Here is a 19185-nt window from a genome sequence, read left to right as displayed (position 1 = left end):
AGTTGACGGCTGCATCAAAGCAAACAAGAAAAACTGTAGTCCAAAAAACTATATTTTGATACTATTCTGAAGTAGTCAGAAGCTATTCTATCCAGCAGCGTCCAGAGCTAGCGTTCAAAGCCCACGTGATCACAACACTGCTTGCTAGCAAAGTCTCTGGTGTACTACGAAAGAAATCTATTGTGACGGTAGCACATGCTGATGCTAGCAACAACGGCACATCTCTAACGTTACTGGTTTATTTACTTTACGTCAAGCGACCTTTACATTGTTTTGTATAACGTTACGCTGCTAAGCAACATAAGGCACCAAATGGCGACTTAGCACACATCGTGCGAGCCTCAATTTGGTCATGGCATAACGTGGTTCATCCAGTGTGATACCTAATTCATCACCAGCGCTTCCCACATATAAGACTTTACTTCAGTGACCCGGTTCTGTGTGCTTGAGAAAAGTCTCCACCACAGACTTGCGTGCTGTGCTGCTGCATACCCACAGAGACGAGCTGGACACCTGCTCTGACTTTAGCTTTGAGTAGAGCGCGAGGACATGCAGAAAAAAAAGCCTTTTACTAAATAACTGTCTGTTAAATAAGAATAAGAAATCATGTTTGATGTATTTCAATCCAGCTACTGCAAATATATATGTTAAAGATAATATGTGCAATATATATTATTATAAAATTAATAATGTTTGGGAACATTGATACAGCCGTAATCTTCTTATGATAGAAACACAGATTAAATAGATCTGATAATGTAAATGTTTGTACGAACCATACTGCACATCTTTATTAACTTAACAATAAATTATTTCTGCTGCCCAGTGTGAAAGATATTTTTCAGCTCAACTGGATCAAAAATTAATCAAGAAGCTGTGTGAGAAATTGAAACTTTGGACACTCAACTTTTAGCAGTTGTTCAATTAACAATATTTGTTTTCTTATGTTCCTGCTGTCAGCTGTTTCTACCATTTGCTAATGGTAAAAAATAATTAACTGAAGTGACCTTTAATTAGTATATTTCACTTTAAAAATGTATTTTTGTTTATTCAATTAAGATATTTTTCAGGGTCTTAATATTTATTCTTTAATTATTTTTATATATTCTTATGTAAAAGGTTCACATTTATGCAACAAATAGTTTATAAACTGGTTGTTTTTTCTATACTTACTGTTGCTGACTTTTGTTCTCAGTTTGATCTAGCCCTTCATACATTCCACTCAACGAAATAGGTAAAAGTAAAGTATTCATGATTTGTGCTGATATCGGATTTATATCGGTATCGGATCGTACTGAAGGCTGCAATATCGATATCGTATTGGAAGTTAAAATGTTGTATCGGGACATCCCAAATTTTAATATGTATAGTTGAAGTCAGAATTATTCGCCCCCCCCCCCCCCCCCCTTACTTTTTTCCCAATTTTTGTTCAACAGGGAGATTTTTTCAGCACATTTCTTAACATAGTAGTTTTAATAACTCATTTCTAGTTGCTGATTAATTTTATCTTTGCCATGATGACAGTAAATAATATTTTTCAATATACTTCTACAGCTTAAAGTGACATTTAAAGGCTTAACTAGGTTAGTTAGGTTAACTAGGCAGGTTAGGGTGATTAGGCAAGTTATCCAATCCGATGGTTTGTTCTGTAGACTATTGAAAAAAAATTGCCTAAAGGGGGTAATAATTTTGACCTTAAAATGGTTTATAAATTGAAAACTGCTTTTATTGTAGCCAAAACAAATAAGACATATGTGCATACTGTGAAAAATGGGGCGAGGCAGTGGCGCAGTAGGTAGTGCTGTCGCCTCACAGCAAGAAGGTCGCTGGGTCGCTGGTTCAAACCTCGGCTCAGTTGGCGTTTCTGTGTGGAGTTTGCATGTTCTCCCTGCCTCCGGGTGCTCCGGTTTCCCCCACAGTCCAAAGACATGCGGTACAGGTGAATTGGGTAGGCTAAATTGTCCGTAGTGTGTGTGTGAATGTGTGTGTGGATATTTCCCAGAGATGGGTTGCGGCTGGAAGGGCTTCCGCTGCGTAAAAACTTGCTGGATAAGTTGGCGGTTCGTTCCGTTGTGGCGACGCCAGATTAATAAAGGGACTAAGCCGACAAGAAAATGAATGAATGAATGAATAAATGAATGAATGAATGACTGTGAAAAATTTCCTCAGTGATGGGTTCACAAAATTTCCTCAGTGATGGGTTGCAGCTGGCAGGGCATCCGCTGCGTAAAAACATATGCTGGATAAGTTGGCGCTTCATTTCGATGTGGCGACCCCAGATTAATAAAAGGGACTAAGCTGAAAAGAAAATGAATGAATAAATGAATAAATACTGTTAAAATGTTCTTGCTCTGTTAAACATCATTGGGGAAATATTTTTAAAAGAAAAAAAAAAATCAAATGGGGCGCTAATAATTCTAACTTCAACTATGTGTATATATACAGTGCTCAGCATAATTGGGTACACCCCATTATGAAAATGAATATTTGTATTAATTTTTCAGTGAATATAGGCAATGTATTTTTGTGCATTTAAACAAAACTGATTTATTAAACAGATATATTTATTAAAATTATATTTTAGTCACTAAACATATTTAGAAATTAAAAGAAAATACAATTAAATTTAAGCAAAACAAATTCTGTACAATTCTGTCAAAAAAATCTCAACAATTTTTAAAAAATATTTTGCTCCTTTTGATTTTTTCCTCTTTTTTAAATTTGTGTTTCATATTTTTCTAGAACACATACATTTGCTTGTACTAGTTTTTGGACCATTATCGTAAATTATTGTGTTAGATAAGCTCCAGATTTGGCTTTAGTACTGACTAATCTAATGTATATACAAGAAAAGATAGGGGAGTGTAAGGGGTGTACTTATATACAGTATGCTTATATATACAGTATGCTTATATAAATAGACAAGAATTTTGGTATATAAACTGCTGTTACACTAAATAACATAAATACAGTTAATCATAAAACTGTATTACACTTTCATTGTTTAGATGCTTGAAAACCAATTTTGTATTGTACCATAAGAAAACAGGTGTTTAGAATAAAAGACTATCATACACTGCCACCTTGTGGCAATTTTTCAAGATCAACATCAAGATGATGCATTTGTGCTGCCTACAACATTCTGAAAACCAACCTCTCCATCTCTTTGTTTTAAGGTATCGTGAGCGAGCACAGTTGCTGTCTCAGATTCATAAAGATCAGCCTGGTCATCCAGTAAGTCGGGCGGTTTACTGGATTAGCTACATTCTCCGCCACCGTGGCGCAGAACACCTCCGCTCTGCAGTCTACGAGATCCCTACCTACCAGTACTTCTTATTGGATGTCGCCATGGTGATAGGAGTGTGCCTGCTTCTTACTGGCTATTGCCTATACCGAATAGTCAAGTTCATCCAATTTCGACTGGGGCGTGGTTCTTCTCCAGGGGAGAAGGTGAATGGACACTGTCATAATGGAATTCCTAATGGCAAGCACAAAAGAAATGGCCACGTTAAAAGTATGGAAAAGAAACTAAAGTAGAGCACATTTACGCTTCACTAAAGAGAGGAATTAACTACTCTTCACCCAGTGCAGGGCCTATACAGGAAATAAATATATGGGTCAATAACGAAACAAACCAACCATTATAAAAACAAACTGTAAGTGGCAAGCCAAAGTATGGACGAATGGAAGAAAGGCAGAAAACAAAAAAGGGAAACTCCTGAGGAAGTTTTTTTTTCCCTGTTGAACGGAGCTAATGTTCAGTTGTGGTCCTGAAGTTTATCCTTGTGGAAAAAGCAACAGATTTGAAGTTTAGCAATTAGTGTTTTAACAAAAAGCTGTAATGCTAAGGGGCATCAGGTTTCACGGCATCCGAATACAACAAAGATCTATTTATATCAAATTAATACTTTTTTTTTTGCACACAGCACTGTTGAGTGTTGTGCACTGAATATCATTTATGCTCTGTATTTATATCTCACGCACTCCGTCCCAACTTTGTTTTCATAACTTTAGCAATAATAATAATTGGACAAGCAATCAAATTTGCTAGTGTTTATATTGTCAGCCTTACTTTAATATTTCACTGCATCTAACATGTTTTGATGTTAATTTATAGCCTCATTTCTTATAGACAAAAATCTGCACTACCTAATACTGCTAGTTCTGCTAGCTATGCTAGAACCTTTGATGGGGATATCTTGAAATCTTGCTTACATTTACAACACCTTTGGGATGCTAGAAATCATTATACTGAAATGCTTACATTCTTACAGCATCTTTGCCTCTTTTCCCTGTTTGTTTTGTTGTTCTCAGCTTGTATCGTTCAATGAACAACGCAGCAGTTTCCCTATAGAAATGTGCAGGTCAGGTGGAACATCCCTCACACAGTCCTTCTGTTGGCAGATATGGGTTAAAATGAGTAAAATTATACATTTTATATGAATAATTAAGACATTTTACTCATATATTTTTGTTGCTTCATGGCTGTTTAGATTTTGAAATTTGATTTCTTCCTCAGTGCAGTCGTCAGTTCTTCTTTACTAGATAGTTTCTTTCATTTACCAAATCAGAAGGAACTTAGGAGGAACTTTTTTAACGAGGGTATACAGTAGTTTTTATGTGTGAGTGCCTGTGTCTCCCAAACAAGCTACTTTTTTATTGGAATGTTTCAGATGAGTGTTGTTATCAAAGCAAAACACTGTTTTCTGACATGTTCCCACAAATCAATAGGCCTAGAATGACCTAAAGGATTTTGGTAGTCTACTTTTAATCTTCAGAAATTTTGACCACAGGAAATTGCCTGTAAGGCAATATTTTGGTAACATTTCAATCCAACATTTAGTTGTTTAATTTTTCACCAGATGGTTTAAAATGTCCAAATAAAAATTGCCAGTAAACCATACTGCAGTTCACATGCTGGTTTTACAACTAAGTGTCAGACTGAACTGTTTCCAGTAATGGTCTCAGACTGAAAATAATTATTTTTAAATGCATCACAAAAATCTGAAATACACTTGACTCATCCAAATACAAAGTGGTATGACATGGAGATGTTTATTGAATGACAGCATGTTTCGTTAGGGCTTATTTTATTTAAACAATTTGAAACTGTGTACATATTTAGGCCAGTTGGCATAATTATTTGCATTATGTAGAGATTAAAGGCTTTAAATCTGTTTTTGAAAGTTTATAACAGAGTGGTGCAAGCATAATCCAGAAGAAAAATAGCTTTTAGTACCTTTGAGATTTTCCTGAAGGGTTTATAAGGCAATTTTCTATTTATGAATTTAATAAAGTCTATGGTCAACATTACTTAACAATATTTGAACACTTTGTTCCATTAAAGAAACACTTACTAGCAAAAATATGTTTTATAAAATACACATAAAAGCTTTCAAATTTAATTCATGTTTATTTCTATAGCGTTTTTACAATGTAGATTGTGTCTACAATGCAGCAGCTTAACATAGAAGTTCTAGTAAATTAAAAACAGCTTTCAGAGTTGAAGTACAGCTTAGTTCAGTTCAGTGTGGTTTAATTTTCACTGCTGAAAGTCTAAACACTGAAGAGCAAATCCATCAATGCGCAGCTTCACAAGTACCAAACCAAGCAAGCAAGTGGCAACAGCCACGAGGAACAAAACTTTAAGTGACGAAAAAGTGAAGGAAAATACCTTGAGAGTAGAGTTGTGCACAATTTGAATTCACAATTTGAAACGTGATTAGTAAACCGCATGAGGCTTTTATATGAAATATGCTGTATATGTATTATTTAATTTTCCCCGCCCAGAGTAAATGTGTGACTGCTGTCTGTTTGTGACAGACGTATTAGCCAATTGAGTGAGCACACAATCAGAATTGTGCGACCGAACTACGTGGAACACCCACAATAAAAAAGAAGACAGTATAATATGGTAATATGGGAATATTTTGGTTTCAAAGTCATAGACAGCGAACTAAAACAGGTTTAAAAAAAAAAATATATATATATATATATATATATATATATATATTTAAGAGCTGTCACAGAATTGATGCCATGGGTCACAGATTATTGAGTTGAAGCTTGACTACAAAATTTAGTCGCAAGTCAAATCGCAATCGCAATATCTGTCAAAAAAAACCCACTATTAGATATTTTCCCCAAATCGCACAGCCCTACTCGATGAAACCAGTCTCAGCTGCATCATAAATCATCATAAGTCATGTTTTTGATGTCAGACATTGTTTTACTCATAAATTAAAACAAAATATGGGAATACCCAATAGGAAAACCTCAAAATAACAATGGCAAATAATTATTTCGGGTTTTAACTGCAGCACTCTGTACATCATGAAGAGCTACATCATGGCTTTTTCAAAACCACCCTGAGAAGACTAATAATCAAACTCAAAACAAAATGAAAATTCTCATTAAAACGAATCAGATAATTCAAAAAAGAAAACAAACAGCTGTTTTTACCATGAGCTTTCAGCATTTCTTCAGCCAAGCACTATTTTAGACTGTCCATACTTGAAAATAAACTGGATGCAATATGGCTGCAGATGCATCAGAGCTATGACTGGTGAGACAGTGACACACACACACACACTTTGAACATTATTGTTGTTTTCTAGTAGTTGTTTTTTTCTGTATGATTTTCAGTATTAATAATATTAGATGGTTAACAACAGAGGAAAAAGCTGCAGATGGGCTCCAACCCTAATGGCTGTGACTGTTTGTGTGAGTAGTAAATGACTGTAATTTCTGTATGCGTGTACATTTGAATGAGTTTGCTTGAGCCTTCTTGTGTCCAGCTTTCAATTTATATACTGATCATTTAAAACCATTGCTCCAGTTCACTTACAGTACATCAGTAAGTTTCTTTGTAACTCATAGATTCCCGTTTCCCGATCAGTCCTTCTTAGAAGTAGTTGTTAAAAGCTGCTTGCAGAAGTTGTCTTTTTTTTTAGTTTTTTTTTTCAAAATTTCATGTGTGTCTGTGTTTTCATGTACATAAAAAGACAAACAAAACAACTAATGCTGAATAAACATTAAACATTTTGTTTGCTTACTTGTGTTGTCTGATGATTCCCTCTTGTTTTTTTTTTTTTTTTTTTTTTTTTTGATGAAAAAGATGTTCCTAACACAAAGGAAAAAGGAAATGCAGAGCTGGTCTGAAAGTCACAAAGGCACATGAGTAGCGTCTCACTTTTGTTCTCAAGTTACACTGTCCCGAAGTGGTTTGTCTCGGATTTTCCCATGACCTCATTGATAGTTGTTTTGTAAAGATAACCCTTATTCTACAAAACCATTATTGATTCATCTGCGTTTGGTCCATTTTAAGTTCATACATTTGGCAAAATCACCTGTTAAAATGATTGAAGGAATAGTTCACCAAAAATAATGACATTTTAAAGAGTTTTTTTTTTTTTAATGCTGATCACAAAAGAAGATATTCTGAAGAATGTTGAAAGAAATGTGCTATCCATATTTTTAAAAAATTATATTTTCCACATCATTTTCATATGACCAAAAAGACAATTCTACTGCCTTGGAACTGGGTTTTACAGTAATTTAATTATTTATTTTTTGGTGAACTTGAAGTGCTTGTATACACGGTTTAGAAGAGAATAGTTGCATGCAGGGGGGATGTGAGGCAGTGTAAAACTACACGTCAGTTGGTCGGCAGGTATCAGGTGTTGTCTTTATGCTTTCAGCACTGTGTCATGCTAGAGGGGTGTGTATCCCGAAGATACTTGTGTGTGTGTTGATTAAGAGATAAACTGACACTTTATCTCATCTTTCTCTTAATTATTCACTGACGGTTTAGGATGTGATGTGCAAGTCTCGCAGGGTTATGTATGAAGACTGATAATGAGACTTTTCTGGTTTGAAGGATTGAAAAAGACATTTCTGCAAAACAATGTTACAGACCAATCACAAATGCCCCCCAACCCCCCATTGCATTCCTCTTTCTGTGTGTTTTATGTAATATTTATGTAATATGATTATTTTCTGCCCTATTATGATCAGCTATTTTTGTTCAAAATTTTGATAGGGTTCGGTACGGTGGCTCAGTGGTTAGAACTGTTGCCTCACAGCAGGTATGCTGCTGCTTCGAGTCTTGGCTGGGCCAGTTGGCATTTCTGTGTGGAGTTTGCATGTTCTTCCCAGCTCGGGTATCGCTTTTTCTCTGGGTGCTCTGGTTTCCCCCGCAGTCCAAAGACATGCGGTATATGTGAATTGAGCAAAAAAAAAAAACTAAATAGCCATAGAGTGCATGTGTGAATGCAAGATTGGGTGTTTCCCCTTACGCAGTACTGGGTTGTGGCTGGAAGGGAGTTCGCTGTGTAAAACATATGTTGGAAGAGTTGATGGTTCATTCTACTGTGGCGAATCTTGATAAATAAGGGACTAAAAGCTGTGGGGTGATTGCTGTTACCCATGGTGCCTGCCTTGGTGCGTAGTCGTGGATTTACTGTATACTTCTGTGTGCTGTTTGTGTTTCTTTGCAAGAACATTTCCAAAGCAGGATTTATTGTTTCTCTATGTCAAGTTTTTTCCCGGGTGTTTTGCTTTTTCTGAATGCAACCTTAATGTACTGTACAAGTAGCTAGAACTGGCTCATTCAGAGGCTGGAACCGGCAGACGTGCAACAACTTTAACCATAAGGTAAACACAAAACAAAATGCTTCAATTTTTCATTCAAGCAGCTACACTGCTTCACTTTCTTTCACTTTCACACTTGTACTTAGAAATTTTAGTGAAAACCTCAGATACTGTTGGTTGTGCACTTTTTTTACTGACCAACCTCCCGCGGAAAAAGTGTTTGACACTGGTGGTAATTTGTGTGCAACTTATCTTTATTTATTTATAAATTGCTTATGAGTAAAACAAAGACCATGCGGGTCAGATAGTTGAAACGGTAGGCTACAAATAATTAATTCATTACAAATTAAATTATTATTCATAAATAATTAATTCACCTCCGCCTATGACGACGATGCCATCGTCCATTGCGATGTTTCACATTAGACATCGTATGATGCCAAATTAGTCGACATCGCCCAACCCTAGTTGGAAAGTTCAAGCTTGGTGAACTCTTACCTGCGAAATCACATCACCTGACTGCGTGAGACCAATCGAAGGTCAAAATATGACCTCTCTGGACAGGAATTTAAAACATGGACCAATCGTTCGTTTTTTAAATGTCTAATCATCTTGTTTATTCCCACCCCTTTTCGCAGCACCGTACAACTGAATTTTGCACACACAAACTCTTGTGTTAACGCAGCATAAATTAGCATTAAGCTGAATGAATGAATGAATGAATGAATGAATTACTTTTTGAAATGTTTAATGTGTCCTTGGTTAACAAATCTGAAAGAAAAATACCTTCAGTATGTTAGTACCTTTAAAAAGTATAAGATGATTTAATATTTACTGTTTTTAACATTGATTATAATAAATGTTTCTTAATCATCCAATCATGTCTGTATGACAATATAACAAATGACAAATCTGCCAAGTTAAGTCACACCACATGACAAATAAATAATAAAATTATATATTATAAAAATTATTATACAATTAACACAGTTGTGCTGAGAGTAACTCAGACCAACAATAAAATAATGTTTCATTTAATGTTAATTGTAAAATTTGTCACATTATTACAGCAGATTAGGACACGTGAAACAAAAAAAATCCCCTCTTAGATTCAAACAATATACAAAACAGTATATTACATGAGTGGTACCACTCATGCTAAACAGAAAGCAATTGGGTTTATTGAAAAAAAAAAATGCAGTTTTGTATATGCAGTTGTGAGATTGTTTATGTGCAAATGCGTATGGTCATGTTTTCCTTTTTTAGTGTTCTTCTATTTGCATGTTGTTGTTTTTTACTTGCAAGACGCTTGAGCTCTCTCGGCCACCGTATCGTGTTCAACCCAAAGACAATATAATATAAATTTATCTATTATGACGTCTATGCCTATTTTATTTATTGGAGTCCCAGACTTAAATAGCCTTCGAACGTTCGTTTTAATAAATTATTGGAATTATGGTGACGTCGGTACCACCACTAACGTTATTCAGAAAGTTTGTGGCTGTCAACGCCAAAACAAACAGTTTTGTGTATACTATAATTTTGAGTGCTAGCTGTCTGTTCTGCGTGTTTTGTTTGTGAAATGGAGAAATGTGCTGGAAAAAAACAATCGATTTTAGACGATTAGACCAGCAGCAACGCTAGTCAGTCTGCAGGGGGAGCTGAAGGGATGTTTAAAATTAAAAGCAGGCCTCTGAACTGAACTGAAGACAGACAAAACTGAAGAAATTTACTTCCCGAGATCATCTTTAATGAACAAACACAAAACTTGTCCATGCATCAACTTTTTTATTACTTGTGGAGGAGGACTGGACATGTTGACTGGATTGATTCAGTGGAGGATGAAGGCCTCTGACGAGTAAGTTTTTTTTTTAAATATTATGCAAGCAGTGGAAATCATTATCACATTTGCAGTTTAAAAAATTGTTGGAGGTTTTGCAGAGGTAACTTACGATAAATTATTCACTAAAGGTACTTTCAAAAACTTTAAATCTAGTGTATGCTTGCATTTGTGTGTTCTTGCTAAATGAATATGTGGGGAAGATAAAACCTGGAAATTTTAAATATGTTGGTAAATGTACTAATCATTTTTATATATGAGGAGAATGTAAAAACTGGATAAATGTATTGTTTGGTTGGTATAAAAACTACAGTTTATGGCATGCCCCTGCAGCCCACAGGCGTTTGTACTGCTAAAATGGATTAAGCTCAATACGCTACTTGTTGTTTGTTAAGTAAGTTATAGTGTATACAATTGAATAGTAATTTCAGAGTATTCTTCATTTGACTCATAAGATTACACTGGCGTTGAATGCACGTTTAACTATAAGTGTACCAAAGTTTTGTATAATGAACATTTATTTTACCTAATTCTACAGTATGCGAATTTTGGACTAGCAAAAGCCAGGTTTCTTTTAAAGAAGAACTCCGATTACTGTTGATGTTGGCATTTTGGTCTCCCGCACAAAAGTGTGTGCTGAAATGTTATTTTTGTGTTACCAGATCAGTTGTCAAGTTAATTGGAAAATATGTAGGCTAAATAACACATTTTATTTAGCAGTAAGCTAATAGTAATAGCCTAGGGAACAAAGTAAACCTTCCTCAGCACACACATATGAATGGTGCCTTTAATTTTAATTACATTTTTTTTTTACCTGTGTGAATATATCCTCCATGTGGCATTACTACTGAATCAGTCTCAGAAAAAAACAGTTATGTACAGATATTAGTTATGATACATAAGTTAGAAGTTATATAAAACACATAAGTTATGTGAATTTAGTTTGATGAATTGGGTACAGTTGACACACGGTCCTCACACAGGCATGGAGGGCGCCTCTCTCTGCTCACGTTAAATTGCAGAGGCATCAAACTCACTTCCTGGAGGGCTGCAGCCCTGCAGAGTTTACTTCCAACCCTGCTTCAACACACTTACCTGTAGACAGCAAAATCATAAGTAGGCCTGTCACAATAATCAATATATTGACTTATCGCACTACACATGGACATGACCTCAATCATTTTTGGTAATGCATACAAAAACAAAAAATAAAAAATGTAAACATTTTTGACGATGTGTCAGTATTGTTGAAAAAAACACTATAGTATTTACAATAAATTGTTTTAGTATGTTTTCATGTGGGTGTCTGACAACTGAAAATAGATCTGGTACCTGATATCGCTGCCTCTGCTACTTTTTACCTTGCACTTTTTTGTTAAAATGTATTATTATTTATTTAGGATATGTGTTATCACATTCTCATTCCAATGCCTAATCGTTAAATGGTTAAAATGACTATAATTAAATGAAATACTCCTCCTAAGTATAAAATATTATTTGTTCTCTGGAAAAGTGAACTTGCATTGGATGATTTTATATGGTCATTCTGGTATTTATAATGAGTGGTATAAAATTGTCTTAAAATGACAATAATATTATTTATTGCGATATATTTTGGTGCAATATATTGTACAACAAAAAATAGATATTGTGACTGGCCTATTCATAAATCCAAGCCTCTCGAAAAGTAAGTACAAATTTAAAAAGGCTTTATTAGCATGGCTATTCCATAAAACTGCACTATGGTGAATGCCTTTTGCCTATGATTTCGTTGTTTATCCCTTACTCAAAGAGCACTGACACATTACTTACCCCTGAAGCACTCCTTTATAAACTGTCCGACGTGCACTGCTCTGTCTCTGGAGCTCAGAGGAGCGCATGACTGTGATTGGCTGTGTGTGTGTGGCTCTGCAGTGAGCACCACTTGTGTCTGTGTGTGTGTGCGTGTGGTCACATGATGTGCGTTTTCAGCGAACGGAGGGCTGTTCAGAAATGCGCGGTAAAACACGGTGTGGATGTGGATCATTTTCATTTAAAAATGCAATTTTAGCACTGAGACGTATGGCATCGTCTATCGGGCCAACCCTGCCGGACGCTGGTTATCAATGGAGCTGGGTGTTAAGATGATGCAGGGTTTGTGGCGGACAAAAGCGAGAACCGGGGGGTGCTGAGATGATGCAGGACTTGTTTCTTGTCCAGGGAGGCTCAGAATGGGGGTTTTGTCTCGTAAGTGCGAATGGAATTGTTAGAAGACCCCAAGCACTGAGAGAGCTAATGCGGGTTTGAGCTTGACAAAGGCCATTGAGGTTGCTTAAAATATATAGTCGGTATGGTTTGTATGACCAGCAGCCCAGGGCTCTTATAGTTTTGACTGAAACACCTGAGCTAGTCACTGTTGTGACTGCTCCAATTCGAAAGCAGTGTATAGAGTATGGGGAGTGTATAGAGTATGAGTATGTTTTGGAGATATGCCGAATGCATCTTGCAAGCGGTTGTTGAACCAGGTTCTGGTGGCCATTTTCGATTTTTCTCTAGGAAAAATAGGATCTTTGTGAGATGTGTGTCGAAAGTAGATGTAATTTTAAAGTGGTTCATAAGGGCTGAGAAATTAGTAAAAGATGCAGTAGGTGATTGTCTTCAAAAACATTTTTAGTTGTGCTAATGGAAGGTCTCTTCACAGTCCAATAGTAATGAATACAGTAAATGATCTAAATGTGTTTTTAAGTCATGGGTAAGGCATAAAACTAAAAAATGTTCATCCAATTAAATTATGTCGGGCCGACATCTCCCATAATTTGGATAAGTAGCTCAAACTGTCTGTCAACAAATGCCAATTTGGGCTTTTGCGCATCTGTGTTCATGCAGATCTGCCATTAGTGTGTGCACGCCTGCATGAGTGCCGCGTGCATGCCTAGATAAAAGCCACGTGTTCACGACACTTTTTAAAAAAAATGTAAAATCCTGAATCAATATTGGAGTTACTTTTGCACACTTGAGGAAGGATGACACAACACCATGGCTGAAATATTTCTGTTAGAGAAGTAATGTTCTGTTTTAAAACTATTTTATTCATTCACGTAGAGCTGATGCAGATGCTGTTGTTACAAATAGGTTAACTTTATATGCACAGACGTATTGTTCAGCCACTGAAATGTTTTCAGTTTCATAAGCTCCTTTTACAGCATCGATAACGTAGATTTATATTTAGTTTAACAACAAAACATCAGTGAATTCGCTATTCTGCTTTTATATTCACATTGGGTCATTTCTGAACAATGACAGCCTGTGATGCGCTTCCGATATTGTTTACCATGCTACTCTGACTTTTCGCTCTGAAATAGCCTGTAAGTGTGGTTTATTAATAAGTGATATTCCTGCATGCCGTCGGGCCAACCACTTCATACACTTCTATCTGGTGAATGACATGAACTAGTGGCTTGTCTGCTGTTGTGTCGTGGTGGGCGCGTGGAAGGGGTGAATTTCAATCACCTCAGGAGACCAAAGATTGTGAGGAACATGCATTCTAGGGTTTGGTCAATAGGAGAACTAAAAAAAAAAAAAAAGTGTATGTATAGCATGTATTCATAGGCTCAGAAAGTCGAAAGGTAGAGGTAAACGTTTAGCTACAGTGGAAGGTTCTTGTTTTTGCAGGCCTTTAATTAGCATAATCACATTAGAATAAGAGGTGGAATGGCATGGCTGACCTGTTGCTAGTTTGTAGATTAGGTTATTTCTTAATGGGTATGTCCGAGTGGTGGTGACTCGGATGTAATGAAGTTGCAGATGGACCAAACTTCTGATAGAGGAAACAGGAGTTAGTAGTACTAGTGGAAAGCCTTAAAGCTGTTGATGATGCCTTCTTATGAAGCTTTGGAGATAACTTCCAGACAAGGAATTAATTGAAAATCATTACTGAAAATTGTGCCTATGTTCTGAACTTCTGGAAAGAAAGTAGAGGCAAATAATCATCTATGCTATTATGGTCGTCTGGGATTTAGGTGGCTTTAATTAGAAATTGGTTTTGAGTGGAAATTAGAGTTAGTCTACGAACAAATTGCATGATGAACAGGGAACAAGATCTGTCTTAGTTTAAAATATCAACCACTGTCAAATTGTAAGAGTGGATGAGCTTTGTATGTTTGGACCATTCATGCCCCCAAAGAATTGCTGCTATGATTGCTGGGTACATTTCATAAAAAACAGATGGAGGTGAATTTTTTAACTTTACATGGTGGTTAAATTCGGGTGGCTTTTTGGAAGCGAACCATTGCGCGTTGCAGAATTTGTCGAAGGTGTTGGAAGGTGCTGCATCTGTGTACAGTTGAATGTCTTCTTGCTGTGTAAGATATTCATGGTAAAAGAAGGACATGGATTTCCATGATGACAAGAATTGCTGCCATAGATGCATATGTACCTTAAGCTGAATTTACAATACAATGGACGTACAGCGGCAATCAACAAGCAACTAGTGATGAGAAGTTCGGTTCATTTTACTGACTCGAATCTTTGAATCTCGTTCATCGAGATGAACGAATCTTTTTTCGAGTCATTTAGTTCATCTGGTTCAATTTGCCAAATTATTATTAAATTTTATGGATTGATTCCAAACACGTCTACAACTTGCCCAAAAGGTTGATCACACAACAAATAAGTCATAAATAGAATACTTTAAGAAGAAGAAAAAAATAATTCAATGTTTACCTGCTCTTTTGTCTATGAAGGTATTGTTGTCTCTTTGCTCAGCTCACCTCTTCATGTCTTTAAAAGTCAGTGGTTCGTTCACGTTACACTGACAGTCATCACATTGACTCAAACCCGATAGGAGTTGAGAGATGAACGGATCAATTCTTTTTTCAGCTCTAAATGCATATGATTGGCTAGGCTTTAGTCTTTTTTGTGGACGAACGACTCAGACCCGATAGACAACTAGAAAAATGAACTGATCTTCTCCCACACTACACAACGTGCGCATGAGCGAATGAATGAATCACTTAGTTGACTCAAGTCATTCATTCTTTTGTCACATAATGTGAAAGAAAGCACCAGAAATTACTTATTTAAAGAATCAAATAGTCTTTGTGAACCGTTTTGTGACATATGATGCTGCAGACATTAGAAACTTAAACACTGTTTAATTGTTGTTTATTGTTTTATTATTATTATTATTTTTTACCAGAAAAGATTTTATAACAATTCAGATTACTTTAAAATAACATCAATAAGAAAAACAAAATAGTGCACATCAAGATAGGCTTTTTAATAAATAAATATAAGTAAGCTTTAAATTAAATAACACGTTTGTGCCATGAAAGCTTTATATCAAATAGGGCAACTTTTTCCAATAGATGTTTTTATGAAACAGCAATTTAAGCGAAAGATAATAGAGCCTAATGAGCTTAAAAAATTGACATTAGAATTGAACAGTGCACCACAAGCTTTGCTTTTTTTAATAATTAGAATTAAATAAGCTTTAAAACAACACTGTGTGGCTTTTCTTGTTGGACTTGGCTTAAGGTTTGTTAGCATTCAAAAATACAAGCTCTGAACCTTTGATAGATGAGTCTGTTTCTTCTTTCTGATAATTTGGGCGTTATAGAGAACGACATATATATTATAGAGAATATCTGTAGAGAACGAAAACAATTGCGCGCCATGCTCTCTAACCTGGAGATATGCACTTATTCTGATCTGTTCCCCTTCTGACGAACCCTAGAGAGTTCCTCCGAGGCCTTCAGCACCCACCTCAGTGAAGGACCCGGGTGCCTGGCCCATGTATGGTACGATGCCTGGTATGCCCGCTTGGTCTACCGGGCCTACTTGGTCTGCTAGGAATTGGTGCCAGCTATGCAGTATGGTGTCATTCAGTTCTGAGAGTTGGGAATCTTGGAAGGTTGCATACTTGGTGATGCTTGTGCGCTCACACTATGCTTAGCAAACTCTACATCAGGGGTCTGACGGGCTCAGCTGCTGTGGCACTTTCTATACACTGACCCACAGTGTCATGAAACACATGTTGAAGTTCCCACTAAGTTCCCAGGGGAATGTCCAGGTTATGAACGTTGGGTCTCCAGCTGATAGCTAAGTGAACAGCTCTTTGGTGGCTTAAATATGGTTGTATACTCTAGTAATGATTAATCACCAGCACCTGCAGAGCTGAGCTTTTCCAACACAGCCCGTTTTCTTACTCTTCAGAGTGAAAGGCCGTCTAGCAATCTCCCACAGTGTCATGAGACGCATGTCTTTGGGGAACATGGGTTACGTTGCCTCACTTTCTCAGTATGTTTAGAGAATTGATGTGTCTTTCATGATGGCAAACTTCAATCAATTTCCAGGTCAAAGGATGATTTACAGGAACAAGGAAACAAGCATCAGTTACAGTTCTGAGAAGCAGCTTTCTTTTTCATTGCAAAAAGCTGCCCTGTTTTGAACCTGAAAAGTTAACGAGAATTATCTAAGGGTCAAACCGAACCTGACTCACTCAGCCAGAAAGCAGAGCACCTTGCTTGCTTTTAAGCCAGTTATGCGAGATGTAAATGTCACTAGATTAACCACTTTAGCAAATGTAATATAATTTAATGTAAATGTCAGGAGCCATGAGGAGAAATGACATCCTGACATGCCTGTCTGGCAGTTGGTGACACATCACAACTGACTAACAAATAGAGTTTTTGTCATGTATTTGATTTGTGTTTTGAGTAAATGTGTATTTCATGTAGATTTCATAATTATTTCCTCTTCAATATACCCCTCTGAAATATTATAATTTAGAGCAGACCTGGGCATTTTACGGTCCGCAGGCCACATGCAGTTCTTTGGTTGACTCTGAATGGCCCGCATAAGGTTTGTAAGCAATTACAATTTTAAAAAAAAGTTTTACTTCATGTATGGTTTGAATGTGCATTACTTTTATTTTAAAGTTGTGTTTTTTTACATCATGCATAAGGTATGTAGGGTAATTGCAAATTGCATATAATTGCAAAAACCTGAATGTTTTATATAGGTTTATTGTCATTTTCTGCAAATAAAGGATCTACATGATAGTATTCTTAAATTAAATATGTTGAGCTGTACATGCTGTTTGTGAAAAATTACTTTTCTACCCACTAGAGGGAGCAGTTCATTTCACTAATGTTTGTGTTTTAAGATAAATTAAGCAACTCTTTTCAGCTCTAAATGTTATGTACAGTCAGGGATGGGCAAATACATTGAAATGTATTTTAAAATAAAATACCAAGTGCATAAATTTTACATGTATCAAAATAAAGTACAAAATGCAGCAGCTAAAACAATTATCAAAATAAAATACTGTATTTTGAAGATACTACAAAATAATTTTACAAGGGAGCATGACATGACAACTCATTTACCACTACTCCTGTACATGAGGAGGTATTCATAAACCAAATAAACCATAAAACAATTTGTTTATTTTTTATTTTAGTATAAATTTTGTACAAGAAAGTCCTGTCTTGAAGATGATCTCTGTAAATGCAGATAAAACCCTGTAATGCAGATACTGAGTTGGAATATAATACTATATCTCTTCATTGTGTTTCCATCCATTTGGTGGCCAATAATACTATCTTGTAACAGTCTTCTATTCTAAAATGGTGATCTATGAATATGTTATTTATTTTAATAATTAAACAGGTTATTTAATTTAAAAGGTTAATTTTTGTTCACATATTTTTTAAGTAAATGTATTGTTTTTTGCAACTGAAATGTAAAAACATGATATTTTAGTACTGTATACTGTATTTACTACTGATGTTTCCATCGTATTTTTGCAAGTGTTCTTTGCACAACATTAAACATGAAATGAAGAGTCTGGAGTTTTTGACCAGTCTGTATAGACTGGAGTATTATTAAATACTTGTGTCTAATACACTGGATTGTGCCACTGACATCTGTAGACGAGTATCTTTCTGCAGATCAACTACTGGCATCTGAAACAGTCTATGAAGTATAGATATCGCTACTTACTTAATTTTATGTTGTTTGTCTTATTTTCTTGGCATCTATATCAGCTATAAAGTTTCCACATCCTGTTCTGAAGGACTGACTAAGCAAAGATGCTGATGCCGAACTGTACACTGTACTGCGATCATATATTACTGGTCTTAGCATTGTGCAGTATACTATTTTCAACGATTGTTGACCTGTTCTCAAATATACTCCTCCTATGTGTCTGTTATTTTCTTTATGCGTGTTGCATAATTTCCATCCATACTCCAAGCATTAACGACCTTCTTAAGGAATTTTCTGTTTTGATCTCAAGCAATAACTGAAAAAGCACCAATCTGAGGCTGCATTTTTATGATGTCATCTTGTAGACTTCTTACAATTTTTTTTTACAGTATTTTAAAAGTACAAGACAGTAAAGCAATTTGATACAAAATATTAACCCATTTTCATAAACCCCATGAAATACAAATGACAAAATACTATTTTATATTTGAAATAGATGTACAGTATAATAAACACTGGCCATCCCTGTGCACAGTTGTTATTATTAACTAAAAAAAGATAATGCATATTTATAAACCATTTTATTGTATGTTGGTGTGTATTTTACATTATATTTAAATACAGTATATATAAAATAGAAATATGGATGACTTAAAATAAAAATAAACATTATAAAAGAGGCTTTAAATAATTTTATAATGTAACAATTTTATAATATCAGCGATGTTTAAAGTAATATTTGGTTAAAAGTACTAAAATGAATTTTTATCTCCTGTCTCTTTTCG

General features: G+C 35.6%; 2 protein-coding genes across 3 annotated transcripts in view; both read left to right on the top strand.

Moving 5' to 3' along the window:
* The window catches only part of ugt8 (UDP glycosyltransferase 8), a 168553-nt gene extending 161499 nt beyond the window's left edge, over positions 1–7054 (top strand). For both annotated transcript variants that reach the window (XM_073944236.1, NM_001044325.2), the window contains exon 6: positions 3177–7054. In XM_073944236.1, the coding sequence (XP_073800337.1) occupies positions 3177–3537 (361 nt within the window). In that variant the 3' untranslated portion in view covers positions 3538–7054. The remainder of the gene's footprint in view (positions 1–3176) is intronic.
* Positions 7055–9914: 2860 nt separating this feature from the next.
* The window catches only part of ndst3 (N-deacetylase/N-sulfotransferase (heparan glucosaminyl) 3), a 411370-nt gene continuing 402099 nt past the window's right edge, over positions 9915–19185 (top strand). The window contains exon 1 of the mRNA XM_073950662.1: positions 9915–10450. The gene's annotated coding sequence lies outside the window, so the exon portion shown is untranslated. The remainder of the gene's footprint in view (positions 10451–19185) is intronic.

This window comes from Danio rerio, chromosome 1 (assembly GCF_049306965.1).
Source record: "Danio rerio strain Tuebingen ecotype United States chromosome 1, GRCz12tu, whole genome shotgun sequence".
In the NCBI taxonomy this organism is placed as follows: domain Eukaryota; kingdom Metazoa; phylum Chordata; class Actinopteri; order Cypriniformes; family Danionidae; genus Danio; species Danio rerio.
The sequence above is the reverse complement of the archived record's forward strand: the minus strand, read 5'-3'. Positions and strand labels throughout refer to the sequence as shown.